This window comes from Amblyomma maculatum, chromosome 1, assembly GCF_055883805.1.
Source record: "Amblyomma maculatum isolate TAMU_Amacu chromosome 1, ASM5588380v1, whole genome shotgun sequence".
NCBI lineage: Eukaryota > Metazoa > Arthropoda > Arachnida > Ixodida > Ixodidae > Amblyomma > Amblyomma maculatum.
In genome coordinates this window covers 57231410-57253043 of record NC_139344.1, presented here as the reverse complement: position 1 = coordinate 57253043, position 21634 = coordinate 57231410, and the positions used below count along the sequence as shown (strand labels likewise).

At 45.0% G+C, this 21634-nt stretch overlaps 1 protein-coding gene across 1 annotated transcript in view; it reads right to left on the bottom strand.

Annotated features, from left to right (window-relative positions):
- Nucleotides 1–230: 230 nt before the first annotated feature.
- Nucleotides 231–21634, bottom strand: part of LOC146202442 (microtubule-associated serine/threonine-protein kinase 2-like) — a 63524-nt gene continuing 42120 nt past the window's right edge. Inside the window, exons 13-17 of the mRNA XM_084601260.1 lie at nucleotides 20303–20429; nucleotides 12981–13126; nucleotides 11890–12074; nucleotides 5234–5399; nucleotides 231–1140 (exon numbers count right to left, since the gene is read on the bottom strand). Coding sequence (XP_084457386.1) covers nucleotides 862–1140; nucleotides 5234–5399; nucleotides 11890–12074; nucleotides 12981–13126; nucleotides 20303–20429 — 903 coding nt within the window. The 3' untranslated portion in view covers nucleotides 231–861. The remainder of the gene's footprint in view (nucleotides 1141–5233; nucleotides 5400–11889; nucleotides 12075–12980; nucleotides 13127–20302; nucleotides 20430–21634) is intronic.

Here is a 21634-nt window from a genome sequence, read left to right as displayed (position 1 = left end):
AAACGTCTGCCTCACAAGAAGGCGCACAGAACACAGAGGCTTGCTGTATACGTGTCCCAGCGATGTGTGAATCGACGTGGCCCGTTGATACAACGGCACAAATGGGAGTGTCTTATTTCAGGCGTTTTATACATAAAGAATAATCGCTCCTATTACTTTCTTTAGCTAGCACACTTAACTTGCATTTTGTATTTCGGATAAGCAAATGGTTTATAGCTTAGATACTTCAATGGACCCATACTACATCTACGTTGAAACCTCAATATGTTCACTGTTATTTTTGTTTAGGCGTTTCCAAACAAAGCCGTAAATAGGGTGAAAAAAAATAGAGGCATATTTCCGCGAAGTGTGGAGTCACTGCAGTTACTGGTCTGCGAAGGTTCTGAGTGAACAGACGTTACTGGACCAAGATACCCGGGCAAGAAGGAGCTCTGCCTCTGAGTTCGGCCCCAGCCTTACACGATGCATGCACATGGCACGAGTGTGATAACGCTATCATGAGGGATGATTTGACTTTGGAAGCAAACAGCACCATGACTGCCGGGCTGACAAGGGCAAAAATTAAAGATGATACAAGTAGCTTGCTCAGTTCTGCCGCTCCTCACTGCAGGCTGCTCCGTCGGAAGCGCTCTACAACCGTGGCCGCACAATAGAACCTCATCGCGGCTCAGGAAGCGGCTTCTCAGGCACTATACAAAGGTTTTCTCTCTTTTTTCATTTTCAAAGAAATAACGAAACGCTGAAAGAGCGTTGTTAGGGGACTCTAAAGACCATTTCCCTGTGGAGGTGGCCCCTATGTGATAGTAACAAACAGCGTAATGGGTGAGCAGAATGTACAGATGACGCGCTGGTGCAGGATAGTCACTCTGTCTTGCCGTCGTTTACGAAGGCGTCCGAAGAGGGCGTCTCAACGTTGGTGTCCGTCATGACGGTCTCGTGGAGGCGTGTGTACGAAGGTCGCCGCTTGCGCAGAGGCGAGATGGCCGCGATGGTCACCTTTACCTCGGTCTTGATTTTCGCCAGCGTTGTCTTCATCATTGTTTGCGTGAGCGACTCCACGGGGATGTCGTCCAGATGCGTCACGATGTCTCCTGGGTAGATGGTCTTGCCCGGCGAGCTCACGTTCAGGTTTCCAACTTTCTGCGCATGCGTAAATCCCAAAAACATAGAGAGGACTAAATATCTTGCTGACAGTCACAATATGAGACGCATGCGTTTTGAATTGACCGCGTTGCGGCAGATAATGTACTGCATCTGCACGAGATGTAAGGTTTGCGTACAAGATTCCGAAGCCCATCGTATCTGAGCAAGCCTTGCTACGAGACAATAATGAAACTCCCATTCCAATGGTTCGTCATATTTCTTTCGTGTTTTTCCCCTGTGCCGTTTCACTTTGATTTCGGAGGTATGCCTGCTTAGGCCTCAAACTTGTGCGCATTATACGCGACACAACTAATTACCTGAACAAAAGCTATACTGTTTTCCGACAGCTCATGCAAGCCCTTTTGGGCCGTTATACGGGCCCCCGTTCGCCCAGCCATGGCCAGAAGTTATGGTCGTTGTAAGGACGGCTCGTAGTCGAGCGCCCCTGTTAACATGAAATCATCCCTTGGTTCATGAATGACATAATCAGAGCGTGTTATCAGTGCCTGTGAGATGTTCTTACACAATACAAAAAATTGTGTCCACGCCAGGAATCGAACTACCATCCTTCCATGTCGCGGCCGAGCGCACCAACAGCTATTCTACGCCAACGTCCCGCGAACGTGTCCATAATTGTCCTTTTCCAGCGTAAAGACACTAGGCGGCGCTGACAGAAAGAAAGAAATAAAATCATTAAAACCAAAAATGAAATAACGAAATACATAACAAAAATAGAATTAAAAAAACACAGATGATGATGCGTCTATAGTGTCCCAACAGCCGCAGCAACTATATATACCCTCCCACTTTCGCATTTTTCCAGTGCCGGTTCTGTTGTGCTTTCAATTTTTTATTACCTAGTGCACTAGCTGTTCTCAACATTACGACTAATTGCGTCGGACAGTTTTAAGAGCCCACCTTAACAGCCCAATAAAACCGGTTTCTATAGACTTTTTCACGACCCTCAGAGAAGCCAATTTGACTGGGCTGTTAAGGTGCGCCGTCGTCAACTACCCTTTGCTATTAGAGCAGCCCAGTGACCAATAATATGGGAATGCCCTTCACCCCTTTGTTTAACTGCGTCCATTGTGATTTATCAATCGAAGCAAATTATTCTATGGAGATTCGTCGTTTAGAATCCGCGAAAGACACGCCACATTTAATTTCTGCTGATTCATTCTTAGTGATTTTTAATTTTACTGAGCCAAACATATATTCTAATTTTGCTGAGTCATGAGTTGTCATTCTTGGCCGTTGAGTTAAAATAAACATCATTACATCTGAATCCTTCCTCATACCTGAGGTTCTTTGTTATATCCGAGTATTTGCTATATCTTGGTTTCGTTATATCCAAGTCTGTTGCATCCAAGTCTTTCGTTACGTAAACACACATACACACACAAGCTACGGGCGCTTCAAAGCACAGACTTCACTGTTGGGTTCCGCTGTTAACTGCTAGTTTGCTCGCGACACTTAAATGTCAACTGCGACAGGCTTGAGGCGAATGGCACATTAACGCTTCCGCATGAAAAGGCGATTCCATCTCGCTTCTTGTCTCATGTTCCCTTTTATTTAGCGTTTTTACGCTTGAGATCATTTCTCTGGGCAGAAAATTAGCGGGCCCACCCCGGCGCACATTTCATGGTGGCGTTGCATATACCGATGTTGTGATGTGCTATGCCGATGCCCTCAACAACCACTGGCGGGTTAGGCTTGAGTTGGACGACTTTTACCATTATAATTACGAACCCAAACTTAATGTTTTATTTTTTTTTTTTCAATTAGTGTAGGTAGGGTGTTGGCCTCCAGAATGGTCAACCAATTTCAGTATACGGCACTCATGTTAACCTGATACAATTATGAACTATAAAATTCGCGTACGAGATACTCCCTTCGTAAAATATCGGCTTGCAAAAAAAAAAAAATCGTGCGACAAGGGGAGGAAAAAGGCTTTCTTTCTTTTTCACAGGTTCAGAGCTTCAAGGGAGCAATAACTGCTTCTCTAAGCGATTCAGGAACAAGCCGCGTTTCCAGGTAACTTTTGCCAAAGACTGCACATTCTGATTGCATAAAAGTAGCAAACGGGTGCTTAGCACCTTCTTTGAACGGTTAACTCCGATGGCAGCCAAATCTGCGCCCTGGGCAGCCTGGTTTTAGGTACGCGACAGATCGCTAACAGTTCAATACTAGCCACAAGGAGTAGTGCCTGGAGAATCCCTGCACTTCGGCCATTATCAATGATGATGAGCAGCAAGAAGTACTAAAAACACGTGAAATAGCAGATATTTGAACCTTGCATTGAAAAATGACCAGAAAAATATATTTTTGTATCAAAGCAAGGAAAGTTTTGGTGCTGGTACGGAACAACACTGAAACACGGGCGACCCGAACTAAAATGGATGGACGAGCGTGGCAAGACGAATCGGAGGTGTGATTTCTTTTGGCAGTGCGCTCTGTTCGGCTGCCTACAAACCACGCAAAATAATGAAAATCTCGTCAAGTACAAGGTTGTGCACTATTAGGGCGAACACGCGAGCACATGGCCGCTTTCTTCAAAAAGCCATTGCCTCCGACCCGGGCGCGCAGTGAAGCTAAATGGCAGGTCATGTGAACCAACGCATCCAGGTCCTTAATGTCGACACTATTTTACTTCAATATGCTGCTGTATTGAACGCAATGGCGTTTCGAAGAGCGCGACCACCGCTTCGCGTGTTCGCCCTGATAGTGTACGACCCTGTACATTCCTGCATTCATACTAAGTAGTGTACAGAGTAAGCCTTGTCAGGACGTGCAATCTCCAAGAGACAGAAACTTCTACATTTGATTGTTTCACCAGTCCATGCTCTAACTTGTGCTCTACAGCCAGCCGCCTCAGATATATTCAGGCGTTCTTTAATTCTAAAAACGCAGCGAACGTCTATCTGGTACGAAAAACGCAGCAACACACTTGAGATCGGTATAACAAGTACCTGCGAGACGAAACAAAAATTTTCAGCCATAAAAAGTACCACAACTGCTTGGTGTACCCCTGCATTAGTTGTGGAGTCCCTTCGGATTAAAATTAATTACCTGCGCTCATATTGGTGCTCTGCTATTGTCGCGAAATGTTTCAAAACTCTTATAATTGTCTGAGTGCAGAAATAAACAAGAAAACCGCATAAAAGAGACATGATACAATGTTATTCATACATGCGATGTGTTTCCAGAGTAATAAGACACCAGTATTAATTATATGTTTTACAAGTATATGAAAAACGTTAAGCAAGGCGTGCCAGCTTATATAGCACATGAATCGGCGAAAGCTGTAACAGCATTGCTTTAGCCGTATATATAGCTCTGCATTGTGCCGTGGAACTATACATGAGGTTGCGCATTCCTCCGCCTTTGTCATTACAGCCTCCAGCCGCACTAGCCATCCTCGGGGTTTTTCCTCCCGTGACAGGCACTTTCGGTTGCGCATTCGGCCGCGCTTGGTATAACTTTCATGCAAGCCACTATAGACACCCTTTGCCTCCTCTCTCTCTCTCTCTACATTGTCAGTTTTCCAGCGCTCTCGTCCCTCTACTAAAATAGAGAGGGAGATTTCTCTTGGTCGCTTTGCCGCATGCCAAAAGTAGCGGGTGGCAGTTAAATTAACCCGATAATTTCTGGGGCCTTATGACACTCCAGATTCCACGATATAATACTGGGCTTTATTATAGCTGCATCATTTTTATAACATCTTTCGCGGCTATACCAGGTTTATATAATAGAGACTGAGTTGAAATGAGGCATCTCTGAAGCACGCCGAGAATACATTTCGAAAGGTTTGGCTCAGATAACAGGGCGCCGTGTAAGATGGCATTCGTTCAGATGATGTTCGAAATTGAAACATACGGTGGAAGCGGTGACAAAAAAAAAAAAGAAAAAGAAAGGCTCGCTGATAACGCTGAGATGTTTCTTGCAAAGAATACTATCTGAAGCAAGTGGACAAAAGGTTAATACATAGAGGACAGCTGCTCGCACACGGCGCCATTGAATAGAAGCTTTTCCGCTGCGCCAACAGCCTTCGCGCGCGTTACGTGATGACGTAGCGAGACGCGCGTGTTACCTGGACAATGTGGTACCTGGTGTGGCTCTTCTGCTGCTCGTTGTACGTCTTCACCTCCATCGTCTTGAAGCCGTACCCGTTGCCGCCTCCCGTGCATCCGCCGCGTACCGCTCGAAGAAGGATTGTTTCACGGCGACACGAGCTGAGGATGGCCTGTATGTCTCTCCTGCGCAACGCGCCATGACAACCACGCTTCGCATAAAAGGAAATTCTCAGTTGCCGTCCAGCAACCTTAATTTGCATGACAATTACCCCTCGACTACTGTTCCCGAGGACGCGGGATCGAATCCCGGCCTCGGCGGCCGCTTTTCGATGTAGGCGAAAAGCAAGGCGCCCGTGTGCTGTGCGATGTCAGTGTACGTTAAAGAACCCCAGGTGGTCGAAATTTCCGGAGTCCTCCACTACGGCGTCTCTCATAGCCTTAGTTGCTTTGGGACGTTAAACCCAACAAACCAAACCAAACTTTACATGACAATTGTCATATAGGCACATGGGTGACTCACTGCGTTCCACATCACATGGTACTTGCAAATAAGTCTCCGAAGTAAGATTGTCGGATGGTAGGCACAAGGGCGACTCATCGTGTTCCATATCAGATGCTACTTCGGTTGCAATTGTGTTATTTGGAAGTAAAAAGCGAACCCACGAGTGCAAATAAAATATAACAGTGGCTATCTTTTACAGCATACACCGAAACACACCACAAGTAAGGTGATCATACATAGCTCGAAGAATGTTTTGAAAAAATTATTAAGCTCGCCCAAGAACTGCCTTTATCAAACACCTCTGAAACATTGCCACGAAAGCGGCCTGTTTGTCATTCAAATTGACCAAGAAAGGACTAGGCCAAGGTTGCCGAGATGCGCCTCTCATGTCTTCAGTTATTAAAGCAACGATTTGTCGATCGTACCCGATTTGCCCGGTGGTCGGAAATACTCGCATGAACTTTAGTACATCTGCCCGAGTGATTGCGAGTATCGCTCGATGAATAGGGCTATGAAAGGAGCAAAGTCGATGTCACAGTCAAAGATCACGTTGTGTTGGAAAATTTTAAGCTCCACAGCCAATTTTCGATTATCGCCTATGAAATGGAAAGGCGAGAAGGCGGCCGACTAATGCAGAGCACAGCGACGTTCGCTTTCAAAGCCTATGCTGGTACCGGTGGTATCATTTTCAACAAGGAAGAGGAACGGAACATTTCCAGAACACAGTGAGTGTAGGTCCGAAAATAGCATAGAGAATCAGGAGACCGACCACTTATACAGGATAAAACAAGTAAAAACAAATATTATGGGGGTTTAAGCATGGCTTGAACCTAGTGATAGAGCGAAAGCTCAGTATTGAATCGATAGCCTGTTTAACGCCCGCTTTTCAATCCGCAGTTTTTTCATAATGTTTATTTAAATTAAATTTTGGGGAAAGGAAGGAGCCTTATGCTTTTGATTGGACTCCACGGAATCGTGGACACCTATACCTACCAGGTCAATATTCATATTTTTTTCTTGTATATTGTACATTGGTTTATAAGAAAGGAAAGGCACAGCATCTGTCTTTGACATCAAAGGTTGTTCAAGGTGAAAACCTCCATGACGCTGACGGCACGTAAATTAGGTTTTGGGGATAGGAAGGAGCCTTATACTTTCGCGTGGACGCCAAGGAATCGCGGCCACCTACACCTAACTATGTTTTCATATTTGTTCTGCATATTGTACATAGGGGGGGGGGGGGGGGCAAGCACGTACCTTTGACCTTCAAAGTTGTTTAAAGTGACATCGCACATACCAGGGTTGCCTCTAGGTTTTTATTTGGTTCATAAGAAAGGAAAGGCGCAGTATCTGCCCCACTTGTTCTCTGGACACTTAGGCCGCGCCGTGAGGGAAGGGAGGAAGTTGTGAGTGAAAGTGGAAAGAGCGGTGCAACCACGGTGGAAATTGGTGCCACGGCGAAATCTCTGCATCGCGCCCAATGAAGCTTTCGCTTCAAAATGATGACAGTTTCGCTGACCAGCAAGCACTATAGCACCAGAATAACAATGAAGCGATAACTTACACTGTGGAATACGCTTGGCATAGTCAAGATAGCATCCTTCAGTCGACGATCAGTTGATGCCAAATGACACTCAGTGGTCTCACAAAGCAGGAAGTCAAGTACCACCAACGGTTAAATCGACACCTCACTCTGACTTTCGCACGCACGCACGCACGCATACACACACACACACACACACACACACACACACACACACACACACACACACACACACACACACACACACACACACACACACACACACACACACACACACACACACACACACACACACACACACACACACACACACACACACACACACACACACACACACACACACACACACACACACACACACACACACACACACACACACACACACACACACACACACACACACACACACACACACAAACCAGGAGCAGAAATATGGGTTTTCGCAAATGCAAGGTTTCGTCAGTGGCTGATCGTGAACTATATTCAGTATATTAACGAAGAGAGCTCAGTCTACACATCCTCCCAAGACTCTTAATGGTTAAATACCCAAAGCCACTAGAAAAGTTGCAGCATATATTGGACACCGGAGTCTCAGTAGCCGCAGACATCCAAGATAGTTTAGTGCCGCGAAGAGCTGTTTCATGGTTCCTCCTATAGGAGCCTGCTCGCGTCTGCACATTATATTAATAATCGAATAATTTACTTCCCTCCTAGGAGCGCTCAAAAAGGAGGGAGTGAGCAAGTTTCACAGTCGCGCTCAGAAAAAGCAAAGGATTCATATCCATTTCAACAGGCGATAGAGCAGCAATTGTCACAGTAGAACCAATAAGCATGAGCACGCAGCAGAAGAAAAAGACGAACTTTTCTCCGAGCATCGAATTTCTTTTTTTTTTTATGCGATGGACATATCCTAGACAAAGCCAAATGTTCGGAACACCACAAATATTTCAGTCTTGTTCTGCAATACAAGTGATCCAAAGGACCAAATCCTGAGCATTTGAAAAATATATAATATCGCGGGCACTATATCTATACTCCACAGGCTGTATTCCATGATCTGTCATTTCCTATTTCATTTGGTCAGGCATCAACATGATGGCAGCATCGGGTGAAAGGAGTAAGTGACAAAAATCACGAGGTAGCAGTCCTGCCATCAGCGATAGTCATCGCCACTCGCCGTATGCTCCAGCCAACCACTGGCTGCGTTATGCAGGCAATAAGCCAATGCTGCGGCCGCTTTCCGCGAAGAATCGAAAGCCCTCGGCTTCGCCACTGAACCACTGCCGTATGACAAATCTACCCGAAATTACAAGTAGATCATAGCAGTCTATGGAACCGTCACCACTGAGAACATAAGACTGGTGCATGACCTTCGCTGCAAGCAGAGGTCACGACAGCGGAGGGGCGATAAAGAGTCAGCAAATGAATCTGCGCGCACGGGCTTTGGGAAAGTGGCGAAGGAACGCCACGTGATTCGACTTAGATCTGCCCTCGGACCTTCATTTCCTGGCGTTTTATCGCCCATCCGCCGTCGTGACGTAGGCTCTGGGGTGGGCTTATCTCGTCAAAATCTCGGTGGTAACGATGGAACGCGGGCCCATGCCTCAGCACGACAGTCCATCGGGTGCCCCAGCTAAATGTAAGCAAGGTTTTAATAACGTCGGTATGCCCAGCCCAATGAAATCTACTATGTGCTTTTGAAAGTATGGGTTAGTAGGCAGTATATTTTTGTTCTTCATGACTAACCGCTAACTCCGAGACTAATTTAGGTAATTTTGTAATCACTGGCTCCAGGAACAAAGTGTGCATACAGAAGTTGTAGATCATCTTGAAAAACAGGTAAATAAAATATTTGCACTAAGCCGCCGTTTACGCAAAGCAGTGTTTTCACCGCGCTTAATAGACGACTCGAGCAATAAAATTAAATGTTCCACGTAAAACTGGTTACTTGTGCAATACAAAGCGCATCTACAAAAATAAAGTCCACTTTTCTTTAGCGTGCACTTCTAGACTAGGCTTTGCATGGGCACTGGGTGATAAATATGCACAGCAGCTGATCACGGGAAAGCTTTCATTTAGGTCCATAAACAAAGCTGCGTAAGTAGTACCTTGGTGCATACACAGTAATTTTTCAATAGGGCTTACATCATCTGCATTGAGACCTGATGCCGAAAGCTAACTCATAAAGAGTTAGATTATTAACCTTCACTAATTATCTTCGGAGAATAAAAAATATATGTCGCAGACTAGGCCAGGCGACTCGCATCGGTTCTGATTTGTGTTCACGGGGCTAAGACGCTTGGTTTACATTTAGCATGGGACATCGGACATATCTAAACTATGTGTTTGGGTGCCCGTTTCAGCTCGGAGTGCGGAGGTTGGCAGCAAACGCGCCAGAGCTCCCAGCTTGTGCGATATGCCCGGCACTCATTCACATCCAGAAATTCTGGATAAGGGCATGTTTTCAATGGGATGTTGTTTGTGAACGAAATTTGTCTTTGTCTTTGCTAAGATAGGTCCCCGTGTCCCTAGACAAAGACGAGTCCCATTGTCGAAACTGGCTTGGCTTACAAACTGAACCACTTCCTCAACTCTTGTTCAGTTCTCTTTCATAATGTGTACTCTTCTTCCTTCTTCTTCTTACTACTTCTTTCTCCTTCATTTTTTTCCTCTTCTTCTCCTTCTTCTTGTTCTAATATGGCTTTGAGGCATTTAAACATGAAATCATTAGAAAAGACTGGTCATCCATGAATAATAACCATAGCGAAAACTATGCCTATGACGAATTCAAAAAACTTTTCAGACACGTGTACGCCCGACACCTACCACTTAAGGTGCACACACCTGCTAAGAAAGCCAAGAAACCGTCCATTACTTTTTTCGCGCAGAGCAGAAGGGGGCAGCCCTTTCAAATGGCTTCACAAGTGCTCTTTCGCAAACGTATGAGTGAAATGTTTAGTCACGTTCCCGTTAAAGCCTATACAAGCTCACACATTATATTAAGCAACTTTTATTGTCCGTTTTAGTACCAGTGTCATGAGTACTTTGCTCCATCTCATGATTACCAGTTTCATGTGATAAAACCGCGAGTGTTGACTGATATCGCTCTCACACTAGCAGATTTAATGTCATTCGATGCATCGAATGTCATTCGGTTTCTTTCGGTGCTACACTGTCACACATGTCCTTCGCAAGTGATAGCAATTACGGTCAGTGATAAAAAATATTGCAGTTAAGGTACGTCAGTGCGCATAAAAGGCCTTTTGTAACCATTGCTTAGCATTTCTAAAGCTGATTAAAACACTTCTGTGTGATCATTCTCAATGAGAAACATTATTTCCAACTGTGCTTTAGCACTTCGGCCATCAAAAACCAAGCCAAGTATCGAGTCACCTACAAATCGTATGAATGTAAACAAACAATATGGCTGACACAGCGGAGCGCGGATACACGGTGCGGCTACGCGCGGAGACAAGTAAAGCATGCAATTGACGCCCAAAAGGTTAAGCTTTAAATATTTCCGAGATAAACGCACGACCACAAGCAGCCACCAAGGAACAGAGAAGCCCAATGATCGCGAGTCGCTGGCATGACTGGGACGCTGCTCTGATCGAGAGTAATGACTTTCAGTGCGAATAGTTTTACACCTAAATTATGTTTTTAAAACAAAATGCAAGAAATACAATTTTTAACTTTGACTGTGTGCAGAATATTTATCACGTTGCATGTTACTGCTCCATATCGGGCGTCGAGAGTACACATTGGATCCGCGATCGAATGCGAATGAGTTTACAAAGCTCATTCGAACCTATGACATGGGTATATAAGACATGCATGTCATAAAAAGCAATCTTCAACACAGCTCTCTATCGACGACCTCTGGGCGGCACAGACATCTACTGACAACGCCCGTATTGAGACAGCTTGCATGTGAGCTTGCACCTCCGCACTGGTAGGCTTCCATTCCCCATTTCATTTGATTGGACGCCAGCGCGGCGGCAGCATCAGACGAAAGCTGCTAGCGGTCAGTCACAGAAATTACAAGATAACGTGTTCCGCCGACGGTGATGGCCATGTGGGTTACTCATAAGCATTGAAAGCAATTAAAAACAAAATCCGATTTACCATTCGATCTTAGAAACACGCTTAGAAACGACAATAAAATAGTTTAATAACATCAGAGGTGAAGTAAACTGTGAACTTAGGCAAGCGAATTTTGGATATTATGAGCCCCTTTTTGCTGATTGCTGTTACCCAGCAGCGACCAGAGGTTGCCTGGAAAGCAATGAATAACATTCAAGGTCACGAGAAAAAGAAATCTAAACCTGTGTGCCAGGTACCATAACAGTCACTTAGTTTTACGAGAAAAAGTACCAGAATGCTTCTAGTCAATTTTGCAAGTGCTGCTGTTTAATCTAATAATCCTCTTTGAATGAATGAACTTTCCTGCAATATTGCAGAAACCATATTCTTGCAGCCAACTGATAAATATGAAGTGTGAAGTACTTTTGCGTGCCCTCTGACCCACCTGGAGCTCTTCACGGTAGCACCGGCGATGTCTAGATAAGCACTCAGTTAATTCCCGTTATTAAGCGTAGCCCAGCGTGCGCTGGTGGAGACGTGCTCACCGTGTGTTGAGGATGCGGAAGGCGCTCGAAGAGAGCACCGTGATGATGACCTGGTCACCGGAGGTATTAAGAAGCTTCTTGACCTGCGGCAGGGGCAACTTGCTAATTGACGTCCCGTTCACGGCCACCACCACGTCTCCCTGGAGCAGCTGCGACCGCTGGGCGGGGCTGCCGCGCTTCACGCTCTGCGCTTGCACAGAGAAGAACGCGCCCGCAGTCTCAATCCCGGTGCCAAGTGAGCGCCGTTCTAAACGTCGGAGTCGCGTATAGAACAGAGGGGGAGAAAAGGCAAAGAAACGCGAGCAGAGGTTTTGCCTAGCAAAATAGATCATGTTGAAGACAACGCGGGAACTGTTCAGCCTGTGTACACTGGATCTGTTACATAGATTATCCGTAGCTATTTCTAAGATCCTATAGATTCCCAAATGAGCGTTATAAAGAAGTCCAATTAGTGAGTAGACTTTTAACCGCAATATTAGTGGGCTTCTTGCCTTCGCAGCACTTCGCGGGAGCCATATTTCTTTGCTACGATACCCTAAGGCAGAAGCAAGCAACAATTTTGCGAGAATCTACTCTATCCGAACGGTTAGAATTTCGGGAAGGCTCATCAGTTGGCGAAATGGCTGGAGGAAGCTTGACACAGATGTGGATACGCTTTAAAGTTGTCAAAAATGATTTGCTTCCGGAGCAAAGTGCAACTAGCGCGGAAGCGCAATTCGTTCCTAGAAATCTTCCTCGGAGCCATGTTATCAGTTAATATCTGTGATTGTGTTTGGATGCATTCGACGAGGATTTCGTGGAGCTGTGTTGCGGGTTGCGACTGCTATCATATATGCAGCTTCCATAACCTGAAAGTTTTCGAGAATGCCATGTTCGTTACTGCTGAGCGACCTGCTGGCGGCGTTCTCCTAAGCGCCACGGCCTCTGTGCACAGTGCAAATGCCGCAGGGCTAAATTATTTTAGGCCTACCAAAGCATAGCAAAAGAAGAAGCTGCCAATTGCTGTTCTCTTTGGATGACATCAAAATAGATATTTCATTATTTGCGTTCTTTGCCGCCCAATTCCGCTCACCACTGAGCATAGCTCTTACCTCTACCATGTAGTAGAACTTGTCCCCTTCGCCTTTTACCCTCTCCAGGTTAACGCCGAAGCTCCAGAATTTTCCGAGGCTCCTTCTTCGAAAAAGAATGACGTCAAGCTTCTCAGAAGACCGCGCTGTTTGTGTTTCGCTCATTCCTGATCAGAAACAAGGAACAATGCAAAATGTCAGCTGTTGGGAAAGGCTACGTGTAGTTACAAACACATGTCCTAAGGAGCACCTAATTCGGAGCAGCAGCGGTTCTGGATTATATTTAGAAGGCTTCGCTCTGTGCCACTCCGGCACAAGAAATTCGCAGGCGCCTGTCAGTAGGAATTACAAGACGTTACGTGGACGCAACCAAACACAGCTTAAATCTTTTTGGCGCCAGTTCCGAACAGATGACTGCATTATTTGTGAAGCGCGGCAGTGTGTTCAAGGTGCCGACACCAACTCTTGCTCTTGGCCAGTTTTTGAGGCAGCCCTTCGACACGAAACACGCTAAGTGCGTCGCAAAGCGCAGGTCGTAGAAACCAGTCAGCTGATAAGTGCGTCCGATGAGATGAAGGGATTGGTTTACCATTGCTTGAGCCGGGAGCTGCTTCGACTGGTAAATGAATTACGACAGTTTCGCCAACCACATAATCAAACTTAATTAATTTCGACTGCCCCACTTTTATTTCGACATATTTCACGTATTAGCGGAAGGGATGCCAGCGCAGGGGTCAATCTTGGGCTGCGGAAGCTTAAGAAACTCATGCTTAAGAAAACTCGATAGTAATCGGTTCGTCGAGAAGCAAATTAATGATGAGCGACTGGGGGTATTAAATAAGAACCAAAATAAGGAGCAAAGAGAGGACGGCATTACAGCCATGGCTCTTTAATACGACCCTGATTATTACGAATGACTCGAAATGTGAAAAGTTATTGCACAGGATATAGAATAATGCTGTCTAGAAAAGGACAAGTGGAAAATGCACACAGCCTATATTTACCCGTGTATTTTTTATTACATTAATATGGACAGTGATGATAACAAAATTGCAACCACCTTAACCAGATTAGTTATTTCCTGCACTTCGAGTCCACGACAACAAATGAATGCCACGAAGAAGTTCAAATGATTCAGTAATGGCCCTTTTGTGTTTTTATGCTTCGGAATGCAAAGTTGCCCACTAGACGCGCCTGTATGGATCGCTGTAAATAGAACTCCCTCTGCGATATGTGATATGTTGAAAGCCACATTTAGCAACCGTCAGCTGACTAAGCACTGATATGCAGTTGCGGCTGATTTAATCTAAACGGTAGTGGTAGGTGTTAGATAATTTGGCCATGAAACGTCGTTAAGCGTATCATAGACCACTAGGCGCGTCAACCTGCACCACGTCGTTTTATGCATAATAGCGGCCAGAGAAATGACAGGATTGTATCTCTAAAACTTGTTTCTGATTTTAACCTTATTGACCACCACTGCACACGCAAGCAGACCATAATCATAGCATGCATGTATAAATTCTTTCTTTTGATTTTTAGCATTTTGTTACTACGGAAGATGGAAAGCGTTTATCGTGAGCCAAAGTGCACATACAGGGTCTTGAATATTTGGGGGCTGGGATTTAAAAAATTCTTATGCAAAATCTACTAACCCATTCGAGCTGAAATAACGTTCACAAAGTAGCAAAATATAGTCTACGTTATCTGATAAGTGATTCAACATCGGTACTTGCCTAGATTTCTCGAAATCGAGAAAAAACTGCTCTCGGTGGCGTGCACAATTTTCGCAGAAGAGAATCGAAAAGCTATTTTAACGTGATGCGTCATCTGTCGAGCAGTGAGACAAGCTCCATCCCGGCCGTTGGCGCGCTTGCCTCGCTGCCCGACAGATGACGCACCATGTTAAAATAGCTTTTCGACTCTCTTCTGCGAAAATTGTGCACGCCACCGAGAGCAGTCTTTTCTCGATTTCGGAAAATCTAGGCAAGTTCCAATGTTGAATCACTTATCAGATAACGTAGACGATATTTTGCTACTTTGTGAACGTTATTTAACTCGAATGAGTAGGAGATTTTGCATAGGAATGTTTTAAATCCCAGCACCCAAATATTGAAAACCCTGTATAAACGAAGCCAGACTCTACTCTATCCAAGCACTCTTAGGCCAATTTTTTGGGTGATCTCATACAGAAGCCTCACTTCGTCAAAGCTCTAGTCATTCGTCTCTTTACCGCAGTTGGTAAACTACTGGCATTTTTTTTTTGTTTATTTTCGTTTCTATTTGCCCATAAATGTGGACGCTGGCCACGCTATATGAAACCTGTGGGTGCAAAAGTGGTATTTTCTTATTTGCTTTTAAAGGTCAACTCCGGCAATTTTTCCATGCTCTCAGATAAACGAAATTTGAACCAGATGTTCTCAACGTCAACATGTTTGTGTTCCAAAAAGCAGAGTTAAGGACGCTTTAGCTTTTCCACAAAGTAATTTTAAATATAGCGCTCCGGGACCCGCGACTCACGCAGCCAGACAGGAAATGTTTAAGACCGTCACTGTGCTTGATGATGTCACAGTCGTACAGGGGTTTTCGAGCAGACGCCGGCGACAATGCAACGGCCCTTCTGGGCGCGGCTTGTACGGTGTGGCGTCGCCTGTACGATCCTATGAGGTGCTGCTGCCACGGACAAGGCAATGGTGGCGCTACTGAGAAACAGCCTGGCATGACGCAGGCACGACCGACAGCTTGCTTGCCAACAGCATAGATCTTGAAATCACTTGTCTTGTAGTTTCAGTTCGTACTTTAATGGATTTCTTTGCAGCGATGGGGGGTAGCTAGTGTTGTGTTGTTGGCTGCACCGAGTTATTTTACGAAAAACAACACGCTGATTTACCACCGATTTCATGAAAAAAAAAAAAAGAGAAAACCTTCGCGGCAAATTGAATCGCGCAATCCGGCGCCCCCTCTACACATGAGAACGCACGTATGTTTATGGTGGATTGGTGGGCATTGTTTAACTCAAAGACAAAGAGAAGAAAACACGGGACTGGCGTCAATCCACCATGAACAACCTACAACTCGCCCAACTTACCCTTCTGTTGAGCTACACATTCTCAGTCTGGTTCCATGTACGTTCCAATTACAAGTGGAACTGTTAAAAAAGTCCATTTTACAAGCGGAACTTTTTTAAATGTCGTACTTATAACTGGAAGCTATGTGGAACCAGATTAAGAGTGTACAAGGGGCTCTTTTATGTGTGGTAATTTCGACACCCAACTCGCTCAACTTACCCTACTGTTGAACGTATGTATGCTCGGAACGTTTCACGCGGGCCTGCTACCAACACAGGATTGTTCTGATAGAAGAGTTTGGTCTCTCAAGTACTAGTCGATTATTGAAATCGGATGCTGCGTCGACGATCTTTGCACACACGACATAAGCTAAACCGCCTGCCGCAGTTCGCCGGGGCCGGCACGGCGAATTGTTTGCGAGCCACCGCCGCTGATCTCACCCCTGCTGATCTCATAAATACGTGATTGAATAAATTATTGTAAAAAAAAAGCTTACTGAGGATTGCTGATATGTAATGAGATTCTGGGGATAACTGCGATACAGGCGAATTTCTGCTCGCAGCTCACAGCTACCGATCTGTCGCTCAGCTCATTCGATCTAGTACTCTAGCTCCACTGCTAATCGTCGCAGAGATTACAACTTTCTTTTACTCTGCGACAGTTAGGTTGATAGCGAGGCTGATCCACGAACAGACCATTTACTATAGCGCTGATCAATTCCGAAGCTTCGTCCGCAGCGGCTTCGGTGTGAAACAGCGCCGTTGTCCGCCGCTCTCGCGGGCAGCACCGTTGCGGTAAGCTCGCTGCGTTCAGTGCGGCAACTGTTGCGAATTTGTCGTCTTTATTGTTGCGGCTGAGGTTGGTCATATTTTGATGTACCGCATTACATTTATTACCCCGAGCAAACGATCCTGAGAGGACGGAACGGAGCTACATGCTGCACGTAATCTCGAAGGTTGTATCCGTCGATCGGCACACTATAGGCAATGCCTATATGATTTGTTGTTCTTTAAATTGCTTTAGTGCGCGAAGTGCACGTAGTTGAAACTGCATGGCCAGTCCGTGCGCTTTAAAAGTTTGCATCCGGGCTCGGAGCACCTTCCCTTCCGTAAACAAACGCCGATACCGCCGCTGAGCTTCGTAATGGTTACGTATGGTATGTAAGACGTCAACGGGAATTTGAAAACGGTTTTCGCTGAGAGCGCAATCATTTTCGTAATATATCGAAGGCGTATAAAATTTTGTGTATACTCAATTTTTATGCATGCCTTATTTGCAAAAGGCATTAGTTTTGGTCCTTTACAAGCCCATAGAAAGAGATGATATTAAATGGAACAAATGTCATTCGCTGGGAATGACATTAAGTTTTCCATGTGGAAGGGGTATTGCTATGTAGACAATAATCTCACTCGCAGCGAGGCGGATTTAGGGTCGGCATCGAGGAAAAAATAAATGGGAATTTGTAGTAATGATCGGTCGCCCTCATATATGCCGGCCACTTGCATCGGGTTTGTGAGTGCATAAATGGCTTAAAAATTCTAGGGAATTTATGCTGCATATGGCATTAATTTAGTCTCATTAAAGATCGCTCGCTCGTTCTGCCCTCACTGGCCTTTTTTTTTTTTTTTTTTTGCATTTGGCTGACTATAGTCCTAGCTGTCCCTGTTCAATGACATCGAGGGCTACTAACCGACATCACATGTTTCACATGGTGCCGTACTTGACAGCGATTGACGATCGCACACGTCAGTAGAACGGCAGCGAGTGCGTGCAACGCGGCTACAGTAGCCTAGTAGCGCGGCTGCACGCCTGTGTCATCATCTGACGTCAAGCAAGACACTTCTCTCCGGGCTACGCGCGGGAGTTTCAATTTTGATACGTTTATTGCTTACTTAAAATCATTGCTTGCGTATTGTACAATAAAAAATGTGATCGCGTACTGTGATGGTCAAGCCTTCAGAAATATAACTAAATCATTAACTCAGTACGGTCGAAAAATCGCCGGAGTTGCCCTTTAAATACCGCACTACAACTTTTGTAAAGAAATACGTAAAACAGAAGGAAACACATGAGCGTTCACCAAAAACTGCGTGTTCAAACGCAACAATCAGGAAATACAAGCACATAAGACATCGACTACGTTAGGTGTACCGATCGCCGGAACAAAGCACGAATGCTAGTAGGAAATGAATAAGCCTGTACACGCAACATTTGGCTGCGACAAAGAACGAACATCCTTCTCTACAGAAGCAAAAAAAAAAAAAAAAACTGCATAACAGAAACAAACAATTTCTTCTAAGTGTGATACGCTGCTGTTTTCGGGCGTGCGTTACCGTGTGGTACGCACACCCCCAGCGCTGTGGAATTATGCTGCAATATTCAAGCGCGGCTATCACTATAAAAATTATCCTGCTCACCTACATCACATAGAAACACAAAAATCCACACTCAGAGAAAGAAAAAAGAAAGCAAGATAGCGTAGATTAGGCTTTGTATTACAACTTACGAATATTGGTGTACAGAAGAGGACCAAAGTAAACTTACCACGCCATTCCGCTCTAAACGCGGAAACGCTCTAAACCCTTTCTCATGGAAAAGGTTTAGATATCATTTGTCCACTAGCGTCGACTAACAGTACCCACATACTGTAGCTTGCAATTTAAACAGGAACCATGTGAAAAATGTTTGCGAAGCAACAACGTGATCTGTTCACGTGTGTTCGCCCCTGTACGTTGCTTCAGGCTCCCATTCCAGGCAATGGTAAATTGAACTGAGCCATCACAGAGCGGAAAATAAGCTTCAGGTGGTGAAATATCTACCGACCACCTCCGCAATCAGCCTGAGCATATATGGGATGCCAGCCGGTCGTTCTCGACCTTGTAACCGCAGTTCGGCATGTAGCCGAGTTTGTCATACGTGGCCAAGTTTGATAACTGGCTGAGTTCTGGCGCGCTGCAGAAGGACCTTCACTTAAGCCACTAAGCTTTCACAAGCCTAGGTCTCCAAGCTTGGGTGGACACCTGCTGTCTAATAACACAATTCTGACAAGACATACTAGAAACAAGACTTGACAGCACAACGCCTGATTGACCCAGACTAAGAAAATTATTAGCCCAAAATCCATTCCCGAAGTTGTATTTAACATCACGGAAACACCTAGCAATGAAATTCACTCCTTGACAAAACCACTTAAAGACCTTTTCAATGTCGACTATACTCTCGGCAAAGCAGGTTAGGGGAGGAGGAGAGACAGTATTCAAAAGAACGAAACCAATTGGCAGCCAAGTTACTTAGGTTGGAGGTGAGCAAATTGTCAACAGCATGGCAGGAAAATATCGCTAAGCATCGGAGGAACACCAGACAATGCATACTTCATACCTTACGTAAAAAAAGGTCATTAGGCCATTCAAAAAGGTGAAAGGTAAGTAAAAACTTTCAAATTACCATGTCTCCATTACAGTCAATGGGCGAGATGAAGATTTTTAACCTCCTTATTGTCTTCGGCAATGAAGTTAAGGAGAAGACAAACCGCCAAAACACACACACACACACACACACACACACACACACACACACACACACACACACACACACACACACACACACACACACACACACACACACACACACACACACACACACAACTTCTAACATTCACACTGATTAACCTGGAGTCCGTGTTGCATCCTTCGAAAAGGCAGCCACAGCTGTTAAGATCATTGATTGCCATCGAGAGATCCTTTAATTGCAACATGCTCGGAACCCTACTGGATGTCACCGACTGCATCCAATTGTGCCCATCAATGGCTAAAGTCGCTTGACCTAATTAGATTATTTGCACTTGAAATGGAGAGAAATTTAATTCCTCCTGTGAAATAGTGCACGATGCTGTTGCATGAATTTAGAAACTACGCTGTGTAAGAAACGCTTTTTCTTTTTAAATATCATTCTAATCGGAAGATGTTGTTGATGAGTGTTTACACAAAATACATTTTTTGTGGCACATTTTAGAAACAGGTCTTGTCCGCAAGTTTTCGGGAGCTTCCTGTCTCGGCCTTTTACCGTTGTACTACTAAATGAGGTTTTTTTGTAATGTTCCCAGAAGCAAACGCTTTCGCCGGAGACCGGCCTCTCAGTAAGCAATAACTGAAGCGTGCGTCTTTCCAGGTTACATTTTTTCCGCAATTAGTGCTCATAAATATGCGTTTTGACAAACCTAATTGCTTAATTTGTTTTCGTTACGATCACAATAAACACAGAAATACCACAACTCACCAGACATGGCCCCTGCTCCTATCATACTGTCGCCGACCGACACCTTTCTGTAATCGATTTCCGACGATTCTACGCCTGATGTGTTCATAAAGTTGTCGTCCACTTCAATGCTCTTTTTCGCCCTTATCTAGAAGAGGAAGAAAAGAGAGGTGCCAAGTGTTATACTGATATATGCCAATGAAGGGCTCACATATGCCAATGATTTGAAGGGCAAACAGCGCGAAAGACAGACAGGAGCAAAAGAACTACAGGATGAGCGCTGCTCACCCACTCGCATGTGGGTGACAGAAGACGTTGTAAAGCAGATCGTGTCACATTGGTCACACCTTATCAAATCCTTCGTCACACATGGAAATTCACGAATATACACATTCAAAATAAACCATGCCTTTTTTAACCGAAACTATTAAAAGCTTGTGGCCTTTCAACCGTTATCTTTGTTCTGTGATCAGGATAACCGCACCGTTCCAAATGAAGAAAAGAATAAAGAAGTCCAACTATCATGAATACTTCTACCAAAAAGAGCCATTTCCAAGCAAATTTAGAGCGACAGCTCTGCCGCAACTGCGGACGGCCTGTGCCGTGCGTTGCATAATATGTTCCAGTGCCTCGTTTCCGAAAGCCAGCACGAAAATGTGCTTAGCAAAAGCAGCGCAGCTGTCTAACTCCGACTCTGCTGACCTCATAGCTACATTCCAAGCGTTGCAATCGAAGGTACCGCTACTTCTTTCACTTCGGAAAAGTGAAAAGCTCAGAAGGACAGTATAGGAATAAAGCTCTGGGGGGTCGTGTAGAAACTGCAGCTTTCAAGAACCCGTGATAAGCAGTCGGACCATCGGTCTATTAGCGACCGCACCTCCGCATTGGCTGCATGATGATGGTGCGTGGGAGAGTGGACATAGCTATCGCCGTCGACGGGACCCGCTATATCTTATGATTTCTGCGACTGGCCGCTAACAGTTTTCGTCTGATGCTGTCGCCGCGCTACGTCCGACCAAATGAAATGGGGAATAGAAGTCTATGTAATACGGCCCATGTTCTTTGCTTTTCGCGCAGTGCAGAAAGGGGCAACCTTCACCTGGCTTTACAAGCGCTCTTATCACAAACGTATTAGTGACATGTCTAGTCACGTACCCGTTAATGCCTAAACGAGCTCACACTTTATATTAGGCAACTTGTACAGTCCCCTTTCGTACCAGTGTCATGAGCACTTTGCGCCATCTCATGATTACCAGTGCCATGAGATAGACAAAAGGGAACTGCGAGTGTTGACTAATACCGCTGTCACACAAGCAGATTTAATGCCATTCGATGCGACCGGTCCAATATAAT